Source organism: Lissotriton helveticus, chromosome 6 (genome assembly GCF_964261635.1).
Source record: "Lissotriton helveticus chromosome 6, aLisHel1.1, whole genome shotgun sequence".
Lineage (NCBI taxonomy): Eukaryota > Metazoa > Chordata > Amphibia > Caudata > Salamandridae > Lissotriton > Lissotriton helveticus.
Genome location: NC_136067.1, coordinates 384,178,942 through 384,202,684, shown reverse-complemented (window position 1 = coordinate 384,202,684; position 23,743 = coordinate 384,178,942). Strand labels below are relative to the sequence as shown.

General features: G+C 49.0%; 1 protein-coding gene across 4 annotated transcripts in view; it reads left to right on the top strand.

Annotated features, from left to right (window-relative positions):
• The window catches only part of ASAP2 (ArfGAP with SH3 domain, ankyrin repeat and PH domain 2), a 1,060,322-nt gene that overhangs the window by 857,607 nt on the left and 178,972 nt on the right, over positions 1–23,743 (top strand). For all 4 annotated transcript variants that reach the window (XM_078647831.1, XM_078647829.1, XM_078647830.1 and 1 more), the window contains exon 21: positions 18,640–18,756. In XM_078647831.1, coding sequence (XP_078503957.1) covers positions 18,640–18,756 — 117 coding nt within the window. The remainder of the gene's footprint in view (positions 1–18,639; positions 18,757–23,743) is intronic.

Genomic DNA, 23,743 nt, shown 5'->3' with positions numbered 1-23,743 from the left:
ACCTCCACCCACCACCAGGAGTAAATTTAGAAAAAGCAAAAGTAGGAATTGGGAAGTCCGCCAGGAGAAAACTCCAGGTGTAGGCCTGTGGGGGATGCTTTGTTACTTCAGAGTAGACGCAAACACAGTTCGTATCCCACCGCTGGACACCAATTATGTTGGACCTAGGGAACCCCAAGTCACATAAGGTAGCTTGGCACTAAGTGGGCAGGCCTAACTCCAAGGAACATGTGCTAAGTTTGCGTCACACCCTTCAATAACATAACATCCATCCACTCAAAAATAAGGACACTACACCAATTTTGGAAAAATACGAGCTGTTTTATAAAAGTTCTCTTAGTTCCTTCGTTTTCCAACTATACCACAATTTAATGTAATTGAGTTTTCACAATCCCATTTCTTTTCTACATTGACCAGGTAAACATTTACATCTTTCAACAGCTTATGTGCAACATTAAAGTTCTCCAGTAATCGCTTTTATACCTCCTCCTGAAGCCCGACTTTTACCATACAGTTAAACCATCCCACCATGTATTTTATTTCAAGAAAAGCAGGCTGGCATGAACTGTTCCCCAGATGACTCAAGGTTAACAATTTACTAGATAACCCCACCGGTCAGAGAACCCTTTCTTCTGTTATGGTTGAAGAAGGTTACACACAACTGTAGCTGGAAGAGAACAGGCAAATGAAATCACATTGCCTTAGATCAGGTCAAACCCCTCAACAAAAGAAGAGTCTACGTCTTACACATGTGCAGCCTTGCCCTGAGGAGTCCCCACTAGCAACTAAGGTGAATCAGCTGGCTTGTTATATTTCTTTTCCCCAGCAGACCCCCTTTTTCTTAGATAACCCTGGAACCAGCCAGTGCTGTACTGAGTAGTAGCTACTGAATAGGCTAGATGCAGTGCTGCCCAGTTCTCCTTTCTTGACAGACTTCGGGCTTGTCCTGCTGCTCCCCCCACCTTCCCAGCTTACTTGGCCGTGTAGCTCATGTGTTCCAGTCAACCCCCCCTTTCTCTTAGAGTTCTTCTTTCTCGATGGAAAGGGTTTCCTTGCTCTCACTCCCCTGTCAGGCGAGCAGGCGCCCTATCGTGCGTGTCACTCGGCAGCACTCGGCGCTTCCTGGCAGACCAGCAGGCGTTCCACAGAGCGCAACCCGCTCCCGCTGCAGCGTAGGGCGGACTTCCGTGCACTCCTCCTCACCGACTCCTCCCTCAGGGCTCCGCCTGCAGTCGTCCTCTTCCGGCGCTTCCACGCCTCCTCACGCGTCACTGGGTCTTCCCGCAGCCGACCTCTTCCGGCGCTTCCACGCCTCCTCACGCGTCACTGGGGTCCTCCTGCAGCCGACCTCTTCCGGCGCTTCCACGCCTCCTCGCTCGTCACCGGAGCCTTTTCGAGGGACGATTTGACCGCTGAGCAGATCAGCTGTGCGGTAAGCTTTTTCTCACAGCACCCGCAGTCGCGACCTCACACAGCGCCTCAGCAGGGGTGGGGGCCGAACTCGTGGCCCAGTCAGGAAGTTTTTCCCCAAATAGCAGAGAGGTCCAATTAATACACGGAGGCGGTGACACGCCAGGGTCAGCTTCACTCCTCTCCTCACTCCTCGTTGGGTATTCCGGAGCAGGCAGGGTTCGGTAGACAGACAAGGGGGCACGTCAGCATAGAAGGGCAGCCTGCCCGAAGGTCGATCTCTCCCATCTCAGTGCATGCTCCTCCTCACTAAGTCGCCTTACTCCTGACCAGTCCCACTTCACACTTTCTCTGCCCAGCACTCTAAAATGGCCGCTCTGGTTCTGGCCTTATATAGGCTAGCCCTGGCCATCAGAACCCTCCAGAAGGTTCTAGTACCTTCTTAGTGTAACCCTATGGTCCCTTATCTAGAGGTGACAGTTATGACAGTTAATGGCGACCATTTTGTGGGTCTGGCATATCTAGTCAGAAGAGGCACCTAGGCCTCAGGGAAAAGGACTACGAGGGTCAAAGAGCATCTAACCCCTAGCCAACACCGCAAAAAAATCAGTGGACATAAAAATTAAGGGATTTGAGGGGCAAAAAGGGGACTAAAAAAATAGGAGGGACTACCCTAAGGCAGACAGGTCCAACACAGTCTAGCCTTACCACGACTGATTGCTTGGATCTAGCAATCGGCATAAGTGTGGTGGTTCTGCGCCACTCCTGGATGAGGTCTATGGGCTACTCAGGGGTGATAAGCAGCATCCTTGATGGGCATGCCATTGGTCGGCTCTTGCCTTTTCAATGAGAATACTACCTTGGCCCTGGAATGATTTAAAGAATGTCATGCCGCAGATCATTTATTTGGGGTTGTGTGCTCCTACCACACACTTTTACCAAGGGTTCCTCTCCTTCACTTCTACACTATATATCACCAACTCCAGATGCTGCTGCCACAACACACTTTTCAGCCCTTTGGTGGCTAACGCCACAGCTGCTAGAAACAAAGCTCATGGCATTGGGGACAGTTCGGAGAGCTTAGTCCTTCCTCTCCAGGAACCAAAACCGCAAAATGACTTTAGTGTGTCCTTTTTGACACAAACCCTCGTTTTAGGAGTCCGGAACCATTTCTTCCAAGGGTGACGAGACATCACTTAGAACACGTGGGTCTTCCAAATTTCCCAGCGGTGCTACGCTTTTTCATTTCATTGTAAACCAGCCGCGCCTTCCACCCTTCAATCCGGCTAATAGAGGACCACATGCCCTTTTTGCAGCAGGTAGTGCTGGCCCTTTTGGCCAAAGGAGCCAGACAGAAGAATACGGCCTAAGAAGTAGGAACTGGGTGCTATTCTTGTTACATCCTTGTTCAGACGGACAGACGCCTTCATCCTATTTTATCTCTGCACCTTAAACGCATTCCTAAGGAGGACAAATTCTAGATGCTCACTGTGGCCCAGGTTTTGTCTGCCCTGGACCCTGGATACTGTATGTTAGCTTTGGACCACCTTCAGGGTTCCTATCTTCAGTTCACTGTGGGCCTGGAGCATTTTCAGTTTGCTTTGCTCACTTTTGGCCTGGTCCCTCGAATTTTTACGAAAGTGATGGTGGTGGTCACAACCCACCTTAAGAGGTCGGTGTGCTAGTCTTCCCCTACCTTCATAATTTGCTGTTAAAAGCAGACGTGTCCCAGGCAGTCATGCACCACTTCAATACAATGGTGAACCTCTTAACATTGTTGGTGGCCACTATCTGTGTGCCGAAGTCACACCACACTCCTTTGCACACTCTCCCAGTTTTCAAAGCCACCCTGGATAGGATGCAGTTTCATACCTTCCACAGTAACCAAGTGTTCAGGACATTCAGACTATGATCCAGATGTTTCAGCCTCTGACCTAGATCCCAGTGAGGATATTGTTGAGGCAACTGTCACTTTTGGCTTTCTGCATCCTCAAAGTCAGCCACATGAGAGAGCACATGTGGGCTCTGCAGTGGGATCTAAAGTTCCAGTAGGCACAGCTCAGAGATACTTACCTAAATGCTTGCAATTTTGGAGGAGATTACAAAATATCTGCATTGGTGGCTGATAGACCACGATTGGGTCAGTGGCACATTTCTCTCCTTACCCTACCCTGACCTCGGTGATGGATGCATCACTGAAAGGGGTGGACTCATTAATTTGTTGGAGTTACAGGCGACCCGCTTGGCATTAGAGGTCTTCCTACCAACCATCTGAAGGAAGCTAGTCCAGGTCCTCACAGACAACACCACCGCCAAGTGGTATCGTAACAAGCATGGCGGAGTGGGGTCTTTGGTTCTGTGCCAGAAGGCTCACTGCCTCTGGAAGTGATAGGGGATAAACAGTAAACAACATGGCATGATCGCTAAAAGCCAGGCTGGATGAACTCAGTCACCAATGCCTAGTGGATCACAAATGCCAGTTAACCCTGAATGGGTGTCTTCCATCAATGATGAGAACCCTGGCTCTATCTTTTCGCCACAGCTGAGGGTGCACAATGTCAGCTGTTTTGCGCGTTGAAGTTTTCAAGACAGCTGTCTCTCTGAAACACCTTCTGTTCAAAGCTGAGTTAGGGACTTCTGTATGCCTTCTCGTCACTGCCTGTCCTGTCCACAGTTCTGAAGATTAGGAACGAATGGGCCCAAGTCTCCTAGTGGCACTAGATTGGTCCAGGGGAGTGTGGGACCAGTAATTCCGGGGCATGAGTATCTATCTTGCGACCAAGCTGCAGCTTCAAGGGGATCTTCTGTCGCTGCATTAGGGCTGGGTACTGCACCCAGGCCTGCGCAGTTTGCATCTCCAGAGGCGGAGCAGGGCAGTAGAGCAATGAGAGAAGCCTGGCTTGGTCTTTTTACCACCTTTGACAATGCGCAATGTTAACATTTTTACACAGTAGAGTACTAAGGCCGCTCTCTCTCTCAGAGACACATTCCTCCTAGAGTGGGGTTTGGGACTCCTCTATGCCTTTCAGCCTCTACCTCTCCTGGGTCAAGTTTTGAGGAATCTGGCCCCAAGTCCTCCTAATAGCTCTGAATTACACCAGGAAGGTGTGGCACCAGAACCTCTGGGCATGAGCATCTGTCCTTTGATTAAGCTGCTGCTTCTGAAAGATATACTGTCTGAGCAACAGGGCAGATATTTTAACCTTGGCTTCCCATTTCAACACCTCCATTTGTGGCGATTTAGCTATGGCAACTAATTTCCTTCGCTCTTCTGGATAGTATTCTGGCAAGAAAATGCCCATTTAGAAAATCTGTGTATGCCCAGTTTTGGAACAAGTGTGTGGCTTGTTGCGGCACATTCTGTATTGACCTGTTACAAGCAAACTATTTGAATTATTATTAGGTTGAGCCTGGGCAGCGCATGCTCTGCTTTGCGAGGCATGTTGTATTGAGGTATAGAATAGAAGCTTCGCCCATTTCCCAACAATCTTTTAAATTGGCTCATTTTACTGTCCTTTCTAAATCGTTGCTTTTAATTTGTGACTAGGCTTAGTAGTCCCTCCTTAATACTGTCTTGTCTGCATTTGTAACCTCCCTTAAGGACTGGAATTTTTACTTGTATTGTTACATTGTCTGCATTATGTTGTCGGTGAGTACCATTTTCTTTAATGATCTTCCCCTATTCTGCCCACGACGTTGCAGCACGCCACCCTTTTTACATGGTTCTTACTAATCTATTTATTTCATTTACAGCGTGGTCCGCTTTACCTATTGCGGCCACGCTTATTTATTTAATTTAGGGCGCTGGTCCCTTTCACTTTCATGCCCACGCTTATTTATTTATTTTATAGCACAGTCCACTTTCGAGCAGCTGCACGCCTTTATTTTCTTCTGCCTTTTTAAAAAATTATTATTATTAGTTTTATTAGTGAAATGAAAAAATACAATACATAAGTAACCAGATGAAGGTTACAGTCACTTGTAGATATAACAAGCACATGTAATAGCTTCACATTTACATCTGTTGTCATGCTGTTGTGTAGAGACATCCGTGTTCTTAACGTGATATCATTTCTAGTATAGTTCTTGGCCTGTACACAACTCAAAAGCTTTACAGTCCCTCTCCAATATATATTGGGACAGTTTATTTTATCATTACTGTTATAGCATTGTATCTCTCTGCAGTGGTCTATCATAAGTACATTCTGGAAGGTACTGCTCTGTGTTACCTAATGCTGAGTTCATGGTGTTGGGGCTTTGGTGGCCTCTAACTTTCCTTCATTTGTTCCTACTGAATATGTTTGGTAAGCTCCCCATATGTTTTGGGTCTGTTCTGGTGGGGTAACAATTTGTTATATGCTTCTGATTGGGTATTGCAATACAGCATGTCATTATGCTATTCTTTAAGAGTCAGTGCTGGGCCTCTAGCCCATCTCATCGCTACCCTGCGATTTGCCGGTAGCTTACCAAAAGATATCAATTTTCAGTTTGCTCTGCCTATTGTCTTACTATATCCTAGTAATGCTATCAGTGGGTTCTCCTCCAGTGTCGTGTCTGTTATCTTCCCTATCGCTGACATAACTTCTGTCCAAAACGCCATTATCTCCGGGTAGTGCCATGCCAAATGTATGACGTTTGTATTTTGTTCAGCGCATCTATTAATTTAGTAGGGGTGGTTTCTTTTATTAGGGATGAAAGTGCTGGCATGGCTGGGGGCTCTAGCATGTCGTCTCCCAACCATTCGCGTAGCATATGTCTGACTAGTAGTAATGAAAGCGGGTGAAGACTGTTTGGTGTTCTAATTCCATTCCCACGTCCTCCCAGCTCTTCACCACCCCATCTTTGAATAGGTCTCCCATTTTGGTGATCGCTACAGCCCCTAACAATTGTATTACTTCTAGTTCCTTTCCTATTTAAAGCCAGGAGCACCATTTTACCGGTGTATGTGGCGAATACAGCACTGATCTGGCCTGTTTCTCCAGAAGGGTCCACCAGTTTTGAGTTGTAGTATTCAAAGAGTCAAAGACACCATGCTGCCATTTAGGGGTAGAGAATAGTGTTTGTGGGAGCTTGCAGGGGTCTGCTGCATCTCTTTCTATGTAGAGATATGGCAGGTCTTGTGATCCGTGCAGCCAGTAGTGTCCATAAGAGCTCTGCACAACTTTGTATGACTCCAAATCTGGAGCATTGAGTCCTACCATGTCATATGGCATAGTAAGCGTTTCCCATTTCACTCTCGGCTGCTTATCGGCCCAAACAAGTTTAATTAGGTGAGATCTCCGTGTAGTGATAAATGTATTGGAATATTTTGAAATAGGAATAGAAACCTAGGCAGAATCACCATTTTCATAATTTCAACACTCCCTAGTAGGGATAATGGAGGTTTAATCCTAGATCTATGTCTCTTTCCATTTTCGTAATCGCAGTGCCGTAGTTTGCCAATACAACTGTTGCAGGATCCGTATGGATCTGAATGCCTAGATACCTGATTGGTTCCATCAACCAGGACAAAGGGAATTCAAGTGGTGTAGGTTTTGCAACCGAGGTGAGGGGAAACACTACACTTCTCCCAGTTGATGCGGAGTACCGTCAGTCCTCTGAATCGTACCACCTCTCTAAGAATAGGGTTGAAGTTTTCCTCCGGATCCCAGACGTATATTAATGTATTTCATCTTTACTGCAGGCTTGGCTGTACCAGTATGAGTGTAATGTATAAAGGTTTGTGGATGTGATTGGTTTTATCAGTGTGAAAGTGAGTGTGACTTTAGTATGGTTGCCTGGGAGTGTATGGGACATGTATATATATTGTAAATTTATCTTATGAGAGGTTGTTTTTTCCTCCTTTTATTTAATACAGCATAGGGATCAGATCGTAACCCATGCTACTTGAAAATATCTAAACAGATTAACAAATAAACAAGAAATAACAAAATGAAAATTGTGTGATGTGTACCTGGCTCTGATGTTCATTTTTGTCACCTTTATTTAAAACAAAGGATCCCTTGCGGGACTGTAATCTACACTCTGGCAGGGTTCCTTTTTTATCTATTTTGCTGGTATATTAATGTATTGTCCGCATATGCTGAGATTATGAATCTATAATTGGGAAACCATATGTCTCTGTGGCCGTGATATTCCCGCATAGCACACGCTAGTGGTTCCAGCACTAGGGCATATAGTAAAGGGGAGAAGGGGCACCCTTGACAGGTGCCTATAGTGATACATAACTGCGTTGTAACTGTATTTCCCACCCCCGACTCCTGCTATTGGCTCCGTATATAGTATTTCTACTAGTTTTAGGTAGACTTCTCCCACTAGGCGCAGAACTGCTTTCAGGAAAGACCATTCGGCTGAGTAAAATGCTTTCACTGCATCAAGAAAAATGGCATCTGGCTTGACTTCAGTGTTTATTTGCTGTATCACATCAAGGATGGTGCAGAGATTAGATATTTTGCTTCACCCAGGGATAAATCCGGATTGTTCCCGATGTATCAACTCGAGTAATAATGGGGCCAATCTGTTCGCTAGGATCTTGGCATGCAACTTGGTGTCAGCATTTAGTAGTGAGGGTGATCTATACGAAGAGCGCGCATTTTGGGGCTTACCTGGTTTTAGGATCGTTATGATTATGGCTTCACGTATAGAGGGAGGCATAATGCCCGACTGCACCATTTCTTCAAACAACGTGACTAAGTGTGGAATTAAAAAATCTTGGTAAGCCTTGTAAAAGGACACTGTTAGTCCCTCTGCCTCAGGTGCCTTACCAGGCTGCAGACTCGCAATGGGTGCTCTTACCTCAGATGATTGCAATAGAGCCATTTGGTGCTGCTCCCTGTGTTCTGTGGTTAGACACGTCATTTTTATATGTTCTAAGCAGTAATTTACACTTTCTGCGTCTATTTTCTATACATGAACAGTATAGGTCTCCGTAGTATCTACGGAACGTGTGTGCTGTAGTGTCCTCAATGTTCTGTGTTTCCCCTTCTTCGTCTAGGATTTCCTTAATTTCCTCGTTCCTCTCTTTGGCAACATTGCGGCTAGTGCTGCTCAGGGCGCTCACCCTCTCCAAATATTCTGGCCATAATGTATTTGCTCATATGTTTTACTTCACTGTTCGCTATATCATGATACTCTGTCATTCTCATTTTTATGTCTCCTAGTAGTGAGTTTTCCCCCGTTTGCTAGTGCTGCTTTTGCAGTTACGCTAGCTCCTTCTCCAATAGAGATAGTCTTCCACTCAGTGATTTCACTACCTCTGCATGTTCAGAGATAGTGATCACTTATATATATATATGTATATATATATATATGTGTATATAAATTTGTCTACAGACCCCACATTGTCGGTAAATAAATCTTCTGTTGATTTGGCTAAGTCTTCTCTAAATACAGGGTCCAGTAAAGAGTAGGGGGGAAGCTCCATGTGAAAGCTGCTGCTGCCTGGCCTTGCATGTCCATATCTAGCATCACTGGTGAGTGATCGGATTAGGTGCGCGGTAGTGGTTCACATCGGAGGGCTCATGTCACCAGGTTCTTAGATACCAGCCAGTAGTTTCAGTCACCTGTTTTGGTGAGATTTATTAAAGTGTTGGTACATGTGTTCCCTCCCTAGCTGCAGTGGGACCTTAACTGGATATTGACTTTTCCTATGTATACACCCTTAGAGCCAATGCATAGTTGTTGGCTGAACCGCCTTACTTTGAGGACTGTCTTCCTCATTGAAAGCATGTCACTTGAGTGAAATCCAGGCACTTTCAGTGCAAATACCATACACCACCTCAGAGAAGTTAATGCTGAAGACTCGTATGTCATTCTTGCCTAAAGTTGTGACTCCTTTTCATGTAGGGAATCCTTCTTCCTGCCCTCTTTGCTCCTCCTCGCCCCATCCAAAGAGGAGGAGAGGTTCCATTGGCTATACACACCATCGAGACTTTAGGCTTTTACATTGATCGTAACAAGGAACTCCCTGTGGATAGTCAGTTTTTGTTTGCATTCTGGGGCAAAGAAACAGAAGCCTGTCCACAAGAGGACCCTGGCAAGGCATCGATATCTGCTCTGGACTGGCTGAGAAGCAGCCACTGCAATTTCCTATTACACCAGAGCTAAGGATGCTCACCAAGTGCCTGTCCTTGGCATCTGCCAGGCTGTGATGTGGATGTCAGAGCATACATTTACAGGGCCTTACAACCTTCATGGCCAGATCCAGTGGGAAGAATACTTCACCCACCCAGTGCTGCAGAACTGGTTTGTCTGAGTCCACTCCACAGGCACTCCAGACAGAGAGGTACTGCTTTGGTATCTGTTATAAGGTGATGAATCTGTGTTATCTATGACAACAGGGTTCACCAAAGTCGGTCCTGGAGGGCTGGATCCACGCCAGATTTTTAGAATATCCCCATTTAGAGAAATGTAGTTTTATTAAAAATCCGTTCAGTATCCTGCCCTCGAGGACCAACTTTGGAGAACCCCTCATTAGAAGAACACGTCACTTACATTTGGTTGTGCTCTTTGATGCAGATACTCTATCAAACTGACGATTTCTCCCCACATCTGTATTCTATGGTCTTCTATTAGAATCAACCATTTTTATTTAGCAGCAGAACATCCTATAACACAGCTCAGCTGCCTACATCCGCTGGCCGGCAGAGCAAGATCCATTATCAATAAACACAGCGTTCAGGCCTACAACCCGGAGGGCGACCCCGCGAAAGAGAATGCAATGCCATGAGAAGCAGCCAGTACAATTACCAATCTACTGCAATCAATTATAAGAACAGGAACAACAAAGACAAAAGAAACCCCCCACCCCTACACCTCCCCCCGCCTCCCACCACCCTCCTCCGCATCAGTCTTATCTACTCACTTACACTCCAAGCCGCGCCCTCCCCCTAGCACCACTCAGACCACTCAAGTCTTTTTGGCTGGACCCCGAGGCTCCAAGGGAATGAGTTGAAGAATCTTCAAATACTTTGGACACTTTACCTCCCGCAGATCCCTGGATAGAAGATGTATGAATGGGCCCCATAATTCCGCATAGTCTGCCCCCTTTCCGTCCATACACAGCGAGAGTCGCTCCATAGCTAACAGATGCCACAGCCGTCGGACCCAGTCCTTCGGGTCAGGAGAATCAGGGGGCCCGCATTGTGCGAGGATGACTAAGCGCGCCGCTAGCAAGGCCAAAGCAATCTGTCTACCCCTCAGTGAGCGCAAGGGGAACGCTTTTGCATGAGGAAGCCCAAACAGCACATGTTTAGGAGCTCTTGGGAACGTGATCTGAAACACATCATCTAAGTCATCAAGGACCGCCTTCCAGTACCGCTCTTGCTTCGGGCAATGACACAGCAGGTGTGTCAAGGTGCCTGGGGAACCACATCCCCTCCAACACAGGCCTGAATGTTTCTGATCCCAAGTCTTAATACGCGCTGGAGTATAATACCAATAGGTAACTGGCTTATAGGCTGACTCTGTACCTGCAACGTTGGCAGTGATGTGGTGCGCGCGGTAGAACACCCGTTCCCACTCTTTATGTGACAGCAGGCGCCCCAACTCTGTCTCCCAGCGAACCTGCGCTTTGGTACGTAAAGCTTTGGGGCGCGCCATGATCATGGCATACAAATCGGATATAAGTTTGCGATCATCATTCTTGCATACCACCCAACGTTTAAAGGCTGTCAGCGGGCGGGACATAGCAGCAACGTTAGGGGGTTGAGTGACCCAATGCGCTACCTGCGAATACAGAAATGCATCGGACTCTGAGAGAATTAGTCCCGGCGGAGCAAGGGGAGCGGGATTAGGCCATCAAGATCAAAGAAGGAGCCCACTCTCTTGCAACCTTCCTCCCTCCAGCGCTGAAAGATCGGGGACGAACAGCCAGGCTGGAAGTCTGGATTGTCTACAATGGCGTCATAGGCGACGGGAAAGTAGTCCAACCTTTACGCTGCGCCAATTGGTCCCACACCTTCATAGTTGGTGACGTCACAGGGGAAGAGTAAAGACCCCACACTCTATGCTTCCGAGGGAGCCACAACTCACGCCAAATATTGCGCCCCGCCACCGTCTGGTCCATAAAGTTCCAGTGCTTACTGGACCATGGCCTGTTCCATTCGAGGATGAATCGCAGACAGGCCGCCTGGATGTAGGCCTTCAGCAAGGGGAAACCCAACCCGCCGCTGGCCTTAGGGGCTGTACTCAACGATAAAGCAAGCCGTGGACGTTTATGATTCGATAAGAACTTATTAATTAGCCCTTGCAGCTTCTGGATGTAACCCGGCGGAGGGCTCAGAGGGAGCATCTGAAAGAGGTACAAGATGCGCTGGAGCACGTCATTTTAACTGCAACCAGTCTACCAAACCAGGCCAGCTAGAGACGGGACCAGTCGGACAGCGATTTGGCTGTTTGGTCCACTAAGAGCTTGTAATTAATGGAAGCTGTCTGTGCTATAGAGGGGGCAAGGCGAATTCCCAGATACGGGATGTCGGAGTGAACCCACTGGAAGGCGAAATCCTGTTGCAGATCCAGCACTTCAGCTGCAGGGACCGACACATTAAGAATCTGCGATTTGGAAAAGTTAACTTTAAATCCCGCAACTCTAACAAATTTGTGAAGTTCTGTCGACAGGTGCGGCAAGGAGGAGTGAGGTTGCGCAAGCGAAAGAATCACGTCCTCTGCGTACAAGCTAATTTTGTGCGTGTCCGCGCCAAACTGAATCCCCGCAATACCCCCGTGGGACTGCACCCGCTGAGCAAAGGGCTCCATATAGAGCGCAAAAAGCAGCGGGGACAAGGGGCGCCCTTGCCTTGTCCCTCTAGTTATAGGAAAAAGAGTAGACCTGCAACCATTTACCCGGACCGCCGCCTTCGGAGCCGCATACAGGCAGCGGACCCATCGCACAAAGTTATCCCCCAGACCGAAGGCTTTCAAAACGGCAAACAAATACGTCCAATCTACACGGTCGAAGGCCTTCTCCGCATCTATGGATAATAAGAGGGCCTGCGCACGAGAACGGTGAACTAAGTCAGTGAGGTGTAGAAGTCTCTTAGTATTGTCCCCCCCTGTCGCGTCGGAATAAAACCCGCCTGGTCCGGATCTATTATGCCGTCCATCAACGGGCTGAGGCGTGCGGCTAAAATGCTGGCGCAGAGCTTGGCGTCAATGTTAAGGAGTGAGATCGGGCGATACGATCCACACTCCATAGGGTCCTTCCCGGGCTTGGGAATGACCGTGATAGCGGCCTCCGACATGGAGGGAGTCACCTCCCCCACCTCTAGGAAAGAATTAAAAAGGCGCGTTAAAAAGGGAGCCAGCTCCACACAAAACGTCTTATAAAAGATGGCTGAGAAGCCGTCCGGCCCCGGGGATTTGGCCGTTTCAGCCGCGCAAACGCGGAGATGACCTCGATACGTATCTCAGCATCCAGAGCCTCTGCCGAGACCTGAAAGAGAGGCGTAACACCGCATGATGCCAAATTAGCCACTACTCGCTCAGGGTCCGAAGGTTCCCCTTGATATAAGGTTTGGTAAAACCACCTGAAGGAATCTTCAATAAGAGAATAGGTAGTCTGTTCCACCGCTTGAGAGTCCCTAATGGACTGGACGGCTGACCGCTGCGCTCATGCCCTCAACCTGTGAGCCAACATCCGGCCCCCTCTGTCCCCGCTAAGATAAAACTTGTGGCAAAAGGGCATATTCCGCCCGGTCCAGATCAAGGTGTTTCAGCATGCGTTTTTTCGTTTCCAACTCCCTCCATACGCGTGGGGCCCCTGTCCTCTGATGTTTCGCCTCCAGGTCACCCACCTCCCTCTCCAGCTCTGTTCGTTTCTCCCTACGTATCCGAGCATATGTCCCGGACAACGCAATGAACTCTCCCCGGACCACCAGTTTGAGGGCCTCCCAAACGGACCCCAAGGACATACCATCCCGATCGTTGGTGGCGAAGTACTGGGTGATAGCATCCCTAATGCGGATGACTGCAGACTCCGAGCTGAGGAGAGAGTCTCAAAGACGCCAGCCAAACGACGGCAGCCGCTGCCCACTACAGGTAAGCTGAACAGAAATAAGGGCGTGGTCTGACAGAGCACGGGGTAATAGCCGCCTCGGACAAATTGGGCAGGAGAGAAGTCGAAGCCAAAAAGTGATCTAAGCGCGCATACGTTTTATGAGTTGAGGAATAATGTGTAGTCCCGCTCTAGGGGGTGCTGAGTGCGCCAAACATCATGCAGCCCCCGTCTTGTAACCATTGCTTCCCTCCCTGCAAGAGGGCCTGCGCTTGGTGTGAACGCGCAGCAGATCTATCCAGCCCAGAGTCCATCACTATATTCAGGTCCCCCCCACCAGCACAAACACATCTTGGGAAGCTAGCACGTCGGAGAGAGCTGCCTTCAAGAAGGGCTCTTGGCGCTCGTTTGGTGCATACAATGAGCCCACTGTCAAATGTGTGTCCCCCATTGAACCCTGACCGCCAGGAATCGTCCTTTAATATTGACCACTTGGGATAGGATCTTGCAGTAAGCCTTAGCACTAAAAAGGATAGCCACCCCATGCTTCTTTGCCGGGCCTGAGGACCATAACTGCACGGGGAAGCGCCTGTCCTTCATCCTCTTAGTATCTTTGGAGAGGAGGTGGGTCTCCTGCAACAGACACACATCACCTTCTGCATTCTCCAACAGAGACAGGATGGCTGCGCGCTTAACAGGGTTATTTGGGCCCCGCACATTCAAGCTGACAATTTTCAGATCCCTACCCAAATTCTGACCGGGCCACCGGGGGACACATCGGAAGCACACAGCCACCCCAACCTACACCTAACCCCCCAGAGAACTGATGCGGAGCCCCTAAAACAACCCCTTCCCCAAAACCCTCCCCAACCTCCCCACAACAAGACAGAACCACAAAAAAGGTGAAGAGCAGAAGAAAAAGTCTTGTGAGATGACCAATGTTCATCAGAAGAATCACTCTGGAAGGGGAACATGGCACCATTCGGAACCTTACCCAACCCTGATACAGGGCACCACCTCCCACTAAGGACAAAAAGGAGAGCGGATATCACAGTTTTAACCCTCAGGGCCCCCCGCCAACGCCGCCATGCGACCCAGTCTGGGCAAAGCAAACAGCGTTCAAGGAGCACTCTCACTGTCGGTCACCAATGCCACCGAGAAGACTCGCAGAAGGGTCTGGCCTCCCCAGCGGGGGTGACCTCCCCACTCTCTGCCATTCCGTGGAGCGCCTGTGTCGCCGAGCGGGAGACCCGGCTGGTCCAGCTGGAGTGTCTGACCTCTACAAGCCCAGCGTCTCATATGCTGCGTCCAGAGAGCGAAGCTGCAGGAGTTTACCCTTGAACTTCAAAATGATGCGGAAACGATGCCCCCACGAATAGGGGATGCCTTGTTCACGCAAGTACGTGGTAATTGGCTTGAAACTACAACGCTTGATGAGAGTGGAGGCCACCAAATCTTGAAAAAGGGTAGGTTGGTGACCACAAAACTGCACTGAGGGGAGAGCTCGCGCTTTGCGAAGGATCCGCTCCTTAATATGGAAATCGTGGACCCAGACTAAAATGTCTGGTGGTGGAGCCTTAGCCCCCCTCCGCAAGTCAACGCGATGCACCCGGTCCAGTTGGAGGTCAAGGTCGTCCCCCTCCTCCAGGATCTGTCTGAACAACGCCGCCACATACTCCGGCAGGCTATCCCCCTCTCTCTTCCATGGGACCGCTCAGATCCTGATGTTGTTCCTCCGCGAGCGGTTTTCCAGATCTTCGGTGTGCGCCTGCAAGTCCAGATTCTGTTCCGGCAAGTGGAGAACACCTTGCTGGAGCTGATGGATCTCTTCGGCAGTGCTTAGATCGTGCTCCTCTAGGGTCGCCACTCTCTCACCAATGGCGTCAATGTCTCGCCGCATTTCTCGGACATCGGAGGAGAGCTGAGAACGGAGTCGTAGGATGTCTTCCTTGATGGCGGCAAAGAGCTCCAGCATAAAGGCCTTAGTCGCCGGCGCATCAACATCCTCAAGCTGCGCAGACTGGGCATCCGATTGCGAGGCAGGCCGGCTCGCCAGCTTTTGTAGTGAGTCCTTCAGGGGCTTGTCTTTCTTGCCCCTGTTAGCCGACATAGCGGCGTCGCTAGGGGCCCAGTGGGGCACAAACAGGCTCCAGCAGCCGCTTCACCTCCCCGTTCAGCCCAGACCCGGGCCCCCGCTGGAAAATGCTGCCCGCCGATACGCAGGCCGATGGCGTGCCCCCCGCAATCCAACAAGCCCCTCACTCAGACAGCGCCAAGGGGGAGCAGACCCAAGGACCGCCAACCGTAAAAGTCCACCCCAGTACAAGGCTTCCACAGGCCGCTGCCCGTTCACATCCCCACCACCTAGGTGGCTGCGTCAATCGTCAAACCAGGGCATCCACGGGCTCACAAAGGTCGTTACCCGGGCAATCAGCCCGTCATGCACTCCCGTCCTCTGCATGCTGTGAGAAGCTAAGCAGGGGAACACTAAAACGAGAAATCTCCGCCCGCCGAAATGTGGGCCGATATGAGGCCCCACACCAGTCCCGCAGTGGCCACACCCCGGGCGCTCCAACCAGCAGAGGAGAAGGGCCCCATCGATGCACTGATGCACTGCCCGCCGATCCGCGGGTCGAAGCGGAGCGCTGCGGGCCCCAGACCAGCAGGATTCAGCTATGCTGCACTCGCCACCAGCATCGAGGCCCACCACCTAGAGCCCCTGCAGTGGCCTCACGTCGTCCGCTGGATTGCGGACCAAATCACATACCTCGCGGCGGCAGCACTAGGCGCCCCAGCCAGCAGGGGGGGAAGGGTCCCGCCGCCCGCCGATCCGCGGGCCGGGACAGGGTGCCGCCGGGCCCCAAAGCAGCAAGGTCCAGTTAGCGCAGCCCAGTGGGCAGTCACATCCAGGGCGGGGGCCGCACTAGTCACTAGTCTCGCGTCCCACCACTGAGGGCACTTGCGCGGTGCCCCACTCCGTCCGCCGAACCGTGGACCGACCCACCAGCCGCCCCTCCGCTCCTCACCTCTATTGCCCGGCAACCTCCGCCCGAGGCGCTCGACCGCCGTACCCACAGCGGGAGCTCACGGGCAGCGCCAGCCTCTCCGGGGGCAGACCCCAGCGCGATATGGGGACCAGCGCTTCTCCGGGCCCAACAGCGGTTGCCCCACTCTGCAGCTGCCGCCAACACAGTTCACTTGCAATCCCCGGTACCAGGGGTGGCCGCCCACAGCCCGGAATGTGCCGCACCGCGGCGTACAGGCCTTCGCTCCTCTCACCACGAGGCGGGCCGGACCCAGGGGACGTCAGGGCCGCGCAGCTCCAAAAAGACGAATCTCCCTAATTCACCTCCAAAATAAAAGGCACCGCCGGGACCAGGACAGCGAGAGGACTCAGGAGCACCCCTTCGGCGGCGTGGATGGGCACCAGGTAGGGTGATATACAACACTAGATGCCAGGCGGTGCCGGAGGGACAAAGAAGCACGTCCTACTCCGCCGCCATCTTGGCCACGCCCCTATGGTCTCCTTTAACATTTAAAAATTAGAAATATAAAAGGAACAGATGATGGATGGAATGCTAAAAAAATCAAACATTCACCCCCAATAACAGATCTGGAATAAATCCATTGTTTTCTTGCTCACCACGCCATTCCAGTTTGGACCCAGCAATATGCAAAACAGTCTTGCCCCTGCTTCCCATGGGAACAGTCCAGGCCAAAATGCCAAGCCTGGACCAGAAATAAGCATCCTTGGACTGGTTTTGGGGTATTATACCTCATCAGCCAGGCTAGCTTGAATACGATTGCATTACGATCATGGGACCTAATTCTGGGCATACCCTTCTCACTTAGGGCTACAAAGCCAAGAAGAACAGATGATGTTCTTTTTGCCAAGGTTATTTCTGGGGTGGTACGAAGTCAACGTGAAGCTACACACCACCACCACCTTGCCACTCATGGGAGCACTGCTGAGAAAAGGATTTCTGGATCTAGTCAGGTGCCTGGGAAATATTCTAAGGTGAGGAATCAATAGAATCGATTAGATAGATTATCCACCAGAAGGAGCATTGCTGAAGGCAAATAATCTGTTCGAGTGGGCACATTCTTTGTAAATAATTTCACATCTACGTTTAACAGAATTATCTGATGATATGAGGCACACAAGGTGCTGTCTTAACCCAGCTTCAGCATAGCTGTTATTGTCTCCATGGGTTGGGGTGACATCCCAGTAATTCAGAAGACCTGTAAGACCTCCACTAATAGTGGTAGTAGCTGGAGGGCAACATTGAAGGTAGCTGTTAAACCATCTGGGTTTGTAAACTTTGCTAGCTTCAAGGCTCTAGCCACCCTAAGGGCCTTCTCCTTGGTGAATCGTTGCCTCGTGTAGCTTAGGTAGATTCACGGAAGATGAATGTTGTTTTCACACCTGGGGTTCCGTTGGGGAGGCCTTATGGAGCTCTTGATAGATCGAATGAAACACTTTTAGCTTCCCCTCTTCAGTCATCTGTGTCGCTCTAGTTTAATTTTTCATGTCTGCTGCGAAAGCTCACATCTGTGTGGCTTTTAATTTCCTAACAATCTACTTGTGTTGCCCCTGCCTTAGTGGTATTTCATCCCTAAACATAATGTGCCTTATTATTTTCTAATGCCCATATCTGCCCCAGTAGTTTGTTCAAGGTGGCCTTGACTGGATTTGATTTTTGTTTTGCCTGTACAAGTCTTAATTTATCAATTAGTTTATTCAGTGGAGCTTTCCTCATTGCTTACAGGCGCTCAGTCTCTTTGATAAATGTTATTAATATAAATCATTATTTTAAATCTGCATTCTTATTGTGTTGTCAGTATGTGTAACATTGGTGTATCAACTGCATTATGTGTTTGAAAGTATACAGTAAAGGCCATTTAATTAATTCTTTTTCAGCTCAAAAAGAGAAAAGGTGCACAAAGGGGAGTCTCTGTAGAGGAATGATTTTTTAGAATAGTGATGAAATCTAGAATATTTTAAAGATATGCAGAAATCAAAGATAATCTCTAGTGCAAAAGGTTAAAGCAAGTATGTCCCTGGTGAAGAGATCATGTGCACTCAAACATTTGGTATTGCTAAGCAACTTTTTATTCCAATGTATATCTCCCAACAGCCCCTCCAGTAAATTAATTAATCATTATATATTCATGAATTGACTGATGAATATAGTTATTATCAATGACTGGTATTGTGACTGCAATTATGTTCTCAGCTTATGCAGGCATTATCTGGACGGTTCAATTCCCATGTTCATGTAGAATATGAATGGAGACTACATCATCATCAAGATCTGGATGAAAGTGATGATGATACCGATGAAAAGCTCCAGGTTTGTGTCCTTAATGATCATATTTACAGTGGTTCATCTTTGGTTTTATTATTATTTTTTTATAAGACCTTCAATATTTCTAGTATTGTTTCATGCTTATAATACAGTTTGCCAAGCAGATAAAGCTTGCATTTTTTTTTAATTGTTTAGTCCTGGAAATATTAATCTGATTGAGACCTCAAGCCACAGATTCCTTACCATAGAATATTCCCAGGCATCAGGCTGGATCATAACTTTTTTTTTCTAGCTGTCCCCCTTGCACGCCAGTAGGTGACATCGTTCAGCTATACCTGGTGTCGGCATTTCTCGCATTGAAAATAACTTTTGAGGTGCCTGTATCGGCACCACCCCAGCGCGCTGACATCAGTCTCTTCTTTTCCATGCCATCAGCGTGGATACCGATTGAGCTCCCTTCAGTCGTTTTTTGACTCACTTTTTTCAACCTTTTTTAAAAATTCTAGTGTGCCTTCTATTTTTCCAACTGTTTTTCGCAGATGTGCCTGAAGAAACCCACCAGGTTCATCCTTTGTGCTGCTTGTCATTGACAGATGTCAGTGACAGACCCCAACTTGGTATGTCTGTAGTGCCTGGAGAGGGATCACAACTCTGCGTCATGTGAGGGGTGTAAGATCATGAACCCCAAGGCTACCCGCAAGCAAGCCATGAAGCTCCTAGGCCACCATAAGTGTGTCAGGGTATGCTCAGAAGTGAATCCCTTGCTCACTTTGCCACTGGATTCAAGCATGCCGGGCTGAAGACGGCTGGAATGCCAGAAACCGTCCCCGGAAGCTTGTTTCCGGTCCAGGGAAGGCATGGCTTGGCAGTTCGGGCTGGACTGTTCCCATGAGGCACAGGGTCAGACTGATTTGCATATAGCCATGTCTGAACTGGGGTGGCAGAGTGGGCTAAAGAACAGTGATGGATCAAACCCAGATCTTTTGACTGGGTGTGAGTGTTTGATTGGTTCAGATGCTCCGTCCATCACCATCCCCTTTTGTACCGCATGAAGCTCCTAGTCACACTTCATTAGACTCCACGCTTCTCTATGTCCCGTTCGCATGGGAGGTCTCAGGACCACTCCTTGCATTACTTGTGCCAGCCCTTGCCCCACTCCAGGACTTCTTCTGATAAGCTCCACTAGAAGTCAAAGCAAACTCCGATTTCTCTGCGTTACCCTCATTCTTCAGACAATTTGAGCGAATGATGCCACAAGTCCTGACCTTGCTGTCCAGGTTGTTCCTGTGCAGCCAGCATTGAAAACTAGGTCTGCTCCACGCTCCCCTGAGTTCCCTGGAGCCGTAGCAACCCCTGCCTAATGCAGAGAGTTTTATGAGGCAATGAGCCTCAGTTTTGTTAGGTCGAACCCATCTGGTGTATCTCTGGGTTTCACTGGTTAGGGACGCTCTTCGACTGGGGTTTCACCGGCGGGTTTGCATTCGCCACCAGTTGGCCCCTTGAGATCTGTTGCCGGATCTGAATCGGCCCTGGCCATGACTTTGCGATCTCCTCTGGGCGTTCATTCCAATGACACAGTTCCCAACTCTGCCAAACCCATTGTGATTCCCGATGCCGATACAGAGCCACACTGACATCACGCAACCTTGGTTCCATCTCTGAGCAGGGTCACACAGGCTGAATTGGAGACCGCCATATTTTGCTGAATGGCTTACTGACAAACACGAATGGGGGAGGGATCTAATAAATCCCTGTTCCTAGACTGACCTACCAGCCGAATGCATGGCCTACGACTACTGGTATGAGGACCTAGCTTCTTCTCTCCTCCCACAGTGGCCATTGTGAATGGGGGGTTTCCTTTGTAATGGTGGTCCAAAGTGCGGTTGCTGTCCTAGCTTGCAGCTGCCCAGGGTTCAAGTCAAAACAAGTGTTTTGATACAAGTGCTTCAGCTGGGGTGATCCCTATCAGAACCCTTACTACTCTTCAACAAATCTCTCACTGATGTCCCTCTTAGGGTCTGGTCCAAGCCTTGCACTGGCATCCCTGAGCACAGAACCATTGATCGCCGCCTGTGGCCCGCTCCTGGGGATCCAGCCTTCCTCTCCCATCACCCTGCTCCTGAGAGTCTGGCAACCCAGGCCTCAACTTCCTAAGGCAATCTCAGAACATTCCCCTACCACACCACTGGATAGTGAATCTAAGTTGCTGGATAGCTTCGGAAAAAGGATTTTTCTTCCCCCAGCCTGGCAGTGCGGTCAGTAAACATCACATGCTTATTGGGCTGCTATTCCCTTACCGTGTGGGATACGGTTGTGCATGTGGAGCCAATGGTCTCAGATGTGGCCCAAGACAAACTTTCCCATGCCATGCGATTGTTGACAGGCGAGACGCATCAAACTTCACAGTCAGATGTGGTTTGGATACGACGACTCACTGGCCAGAGCCATTGCTTCTTCAGTGGCTCTTCAACAATATGTGTGGTTGAGGAATGCTGGCCATTCAGGGGACGTCCGAGCCCCGTTTATGGACATGCCATTCGATGGATCCTGTCTCGTTGGAGAGAAGACGGTTTTGGCCTTGGAGAGATTCAAGGACAGTAGGGCCAGCCACTGCTAGGCTGTTGTGACTCTCTGTGGCCCCACGACAGCTGCATTCCACCTTACACCCATTCCGTGGCTACAGTAGGGGCTATGAGCCGCATACTTTCCCCCCGTCATCACCACCGCCAGCAGGCTCAGTCCGTCCATTTGTGGCCGCAGACACAGCTCCCACTAGCCTTATGGGGCCCAAAACCCATAGGTCCACCCAATCCGCTCTGCCCCCAGCAGCCGCACAATCAAAGCCTCTTTAGTTTGCCTTCAATCTAACATGGGCATTGACTGGCGGCAGAATCAGATACCATCTGCACAAGTGGAGTGAGATTACATACAAATCTGTGCTCCAGAAGGTCCAATGGGGTTACACCCCCCATTCCAACAAGCCCTACCGCCACTCCCTCCGTCCCCAGATCGGCTGAGGGTAGACCAGGACGTATAGGCCATCGAGAGGGTACCAGCATCAGAAGCAGGTTGTGGTTGCTATTTCCGCTACTTTCTGGTGCCAAAGAAGGATGGAGACCTCTTGTTATGTTCCATATAGGTACCCCAATATAGGCTCACGTAGTCACCTAACCTTCCACCTATATTCTCCCCTATCATTACACTATATAAAGGTTCTTGGTACTGACCTTTTACCCTGTTACTTCACTGCTTACAGGACTTTGGGTTTTCCCTGAAAACTAGCCTCATCCATTATGCATGAGGATTCTTGGAAACTCAGCAGGACTACCATCTCCTGCATAATAACTAAATACAAGGGTCATTCCTTACGTCATCCTTGGTCCGACATGACACAGCAAGGTAGAACCCATGAGGGTACCACTTTGGGTATATAAACACCATATCTTGTCAAGGTAGTCAGAGGAGAAAAGGACTTCCATGCCAACACACTGATGCGTGACGCTGAGGTTCCTGCATGCAGGCACTCCAGCTCGCAGTGGTCTGACATCCCTTGCGGGGTGTCCATCTTGAGACTAAGACGGGGTCCCACAGTCTCTCACTTCAGGTAATAGGGTTGACTTTATCCGAGAGAGGATTCTTGGCTTTACACCCTCATACATGCTAGGTACACTTAGGTACATCTAGTTAGGGTCATATCGTATAAATGCTTATTGAAAAACGTCCCCACCGTTTATTCTGTGTATCTCTCTCAGATGACGTGAGCACAAGTGACTGAGAGAAAAGTATTGCTGTTTCCACGTTCCTGAGGGATCAGGGTTGTCATGTTCGATAGTTGCTAAGAACAATTCTCTCCTTGGCAAGAGGGGTTTCTAGTGGCACTGTGAGCTAGCTGGTATACAGGCTAACATACCCGGTGGAGGTGTTTAGAATCAGTCCGGACACCAATCCTACAGTGCATGTTGTCTAAACACCAGATCCCATATAGGTTTGTAGGAACTACACGACATGGCGCCGCCATCATTGGTTTGGTACTTATTTAACAGTCAACTCTGAGTAGTTCAGTCACGTTTTTCTCAGAGACCCCTACTCATATTTCTCCAGAGACATCTGGATTGGGAAGGGAACTATCAGCCACAGCTGAGTAGGCATATCCCATGTATTGGCTATAGGTTTATCAAGCTTGTAGGACAAACTGTTCCCATTGTGCATAAAACCATATCTCAGTTTGCTTGAAACTCTTCCTTGAAAACCTTTGTCAACAATGGCTGACGAAGACGCAGCTATGCGAGCACAACATGCTGCAGTTGAGGAAGAACTAGAAGGGAAATTCATCGTTTCAAAAAATGTCAGAACTGCCCTTACTCTAAAACAAGCAGACTACAGAGTCGCGTCTAGGGGTGGGGCAGTAACATTTGTGATTGAGGCTCATGAGACATATAGAACAGAGGTATTCTATTCATAGGTAAATTCCCACAAGCAGATGCACAATCAAATACATTTCATTCTTACACTGAAGATGAAACACCAGATGAATACTGTCCTTATAAGGACATTGAAGTTCAGCTCACCTACCAGGAGCACATAAACTGGTTTAAAGGCGCCCTCCCCCACACAAAAGACAAAGTAAGTCTAGGTCTGCTTGGTAGAGATGAAGTCACTTGGCCGGTCCAAGCTGCTTACACATCACATCCAGACATTGACTCAATGCCAGTGGCAGACGTATGTCCACTTCATAAAGAAATAATAACACTTTACAGAAACCAGATACAGTTTGTGATGAGAACACTCACACTTCAGCAAACAAGGGCTACACAAACAGGATAAGTTCAGGGATCTACAACTAAAATTACACCACAGACGCTATACACAGTTATGGGTAAAATGCCCACTAAACATGAGCAAATGCCATTCTGGATAGCTCAAAAAAGAACACAGCTAGAGGCAGTATTTCCACACACAAGCCCTCAAGAAAAACACAGAATGTTAATTATCTTCTTGCCAATGGGGATAGCTCCCCAAATGGAGGATTGTA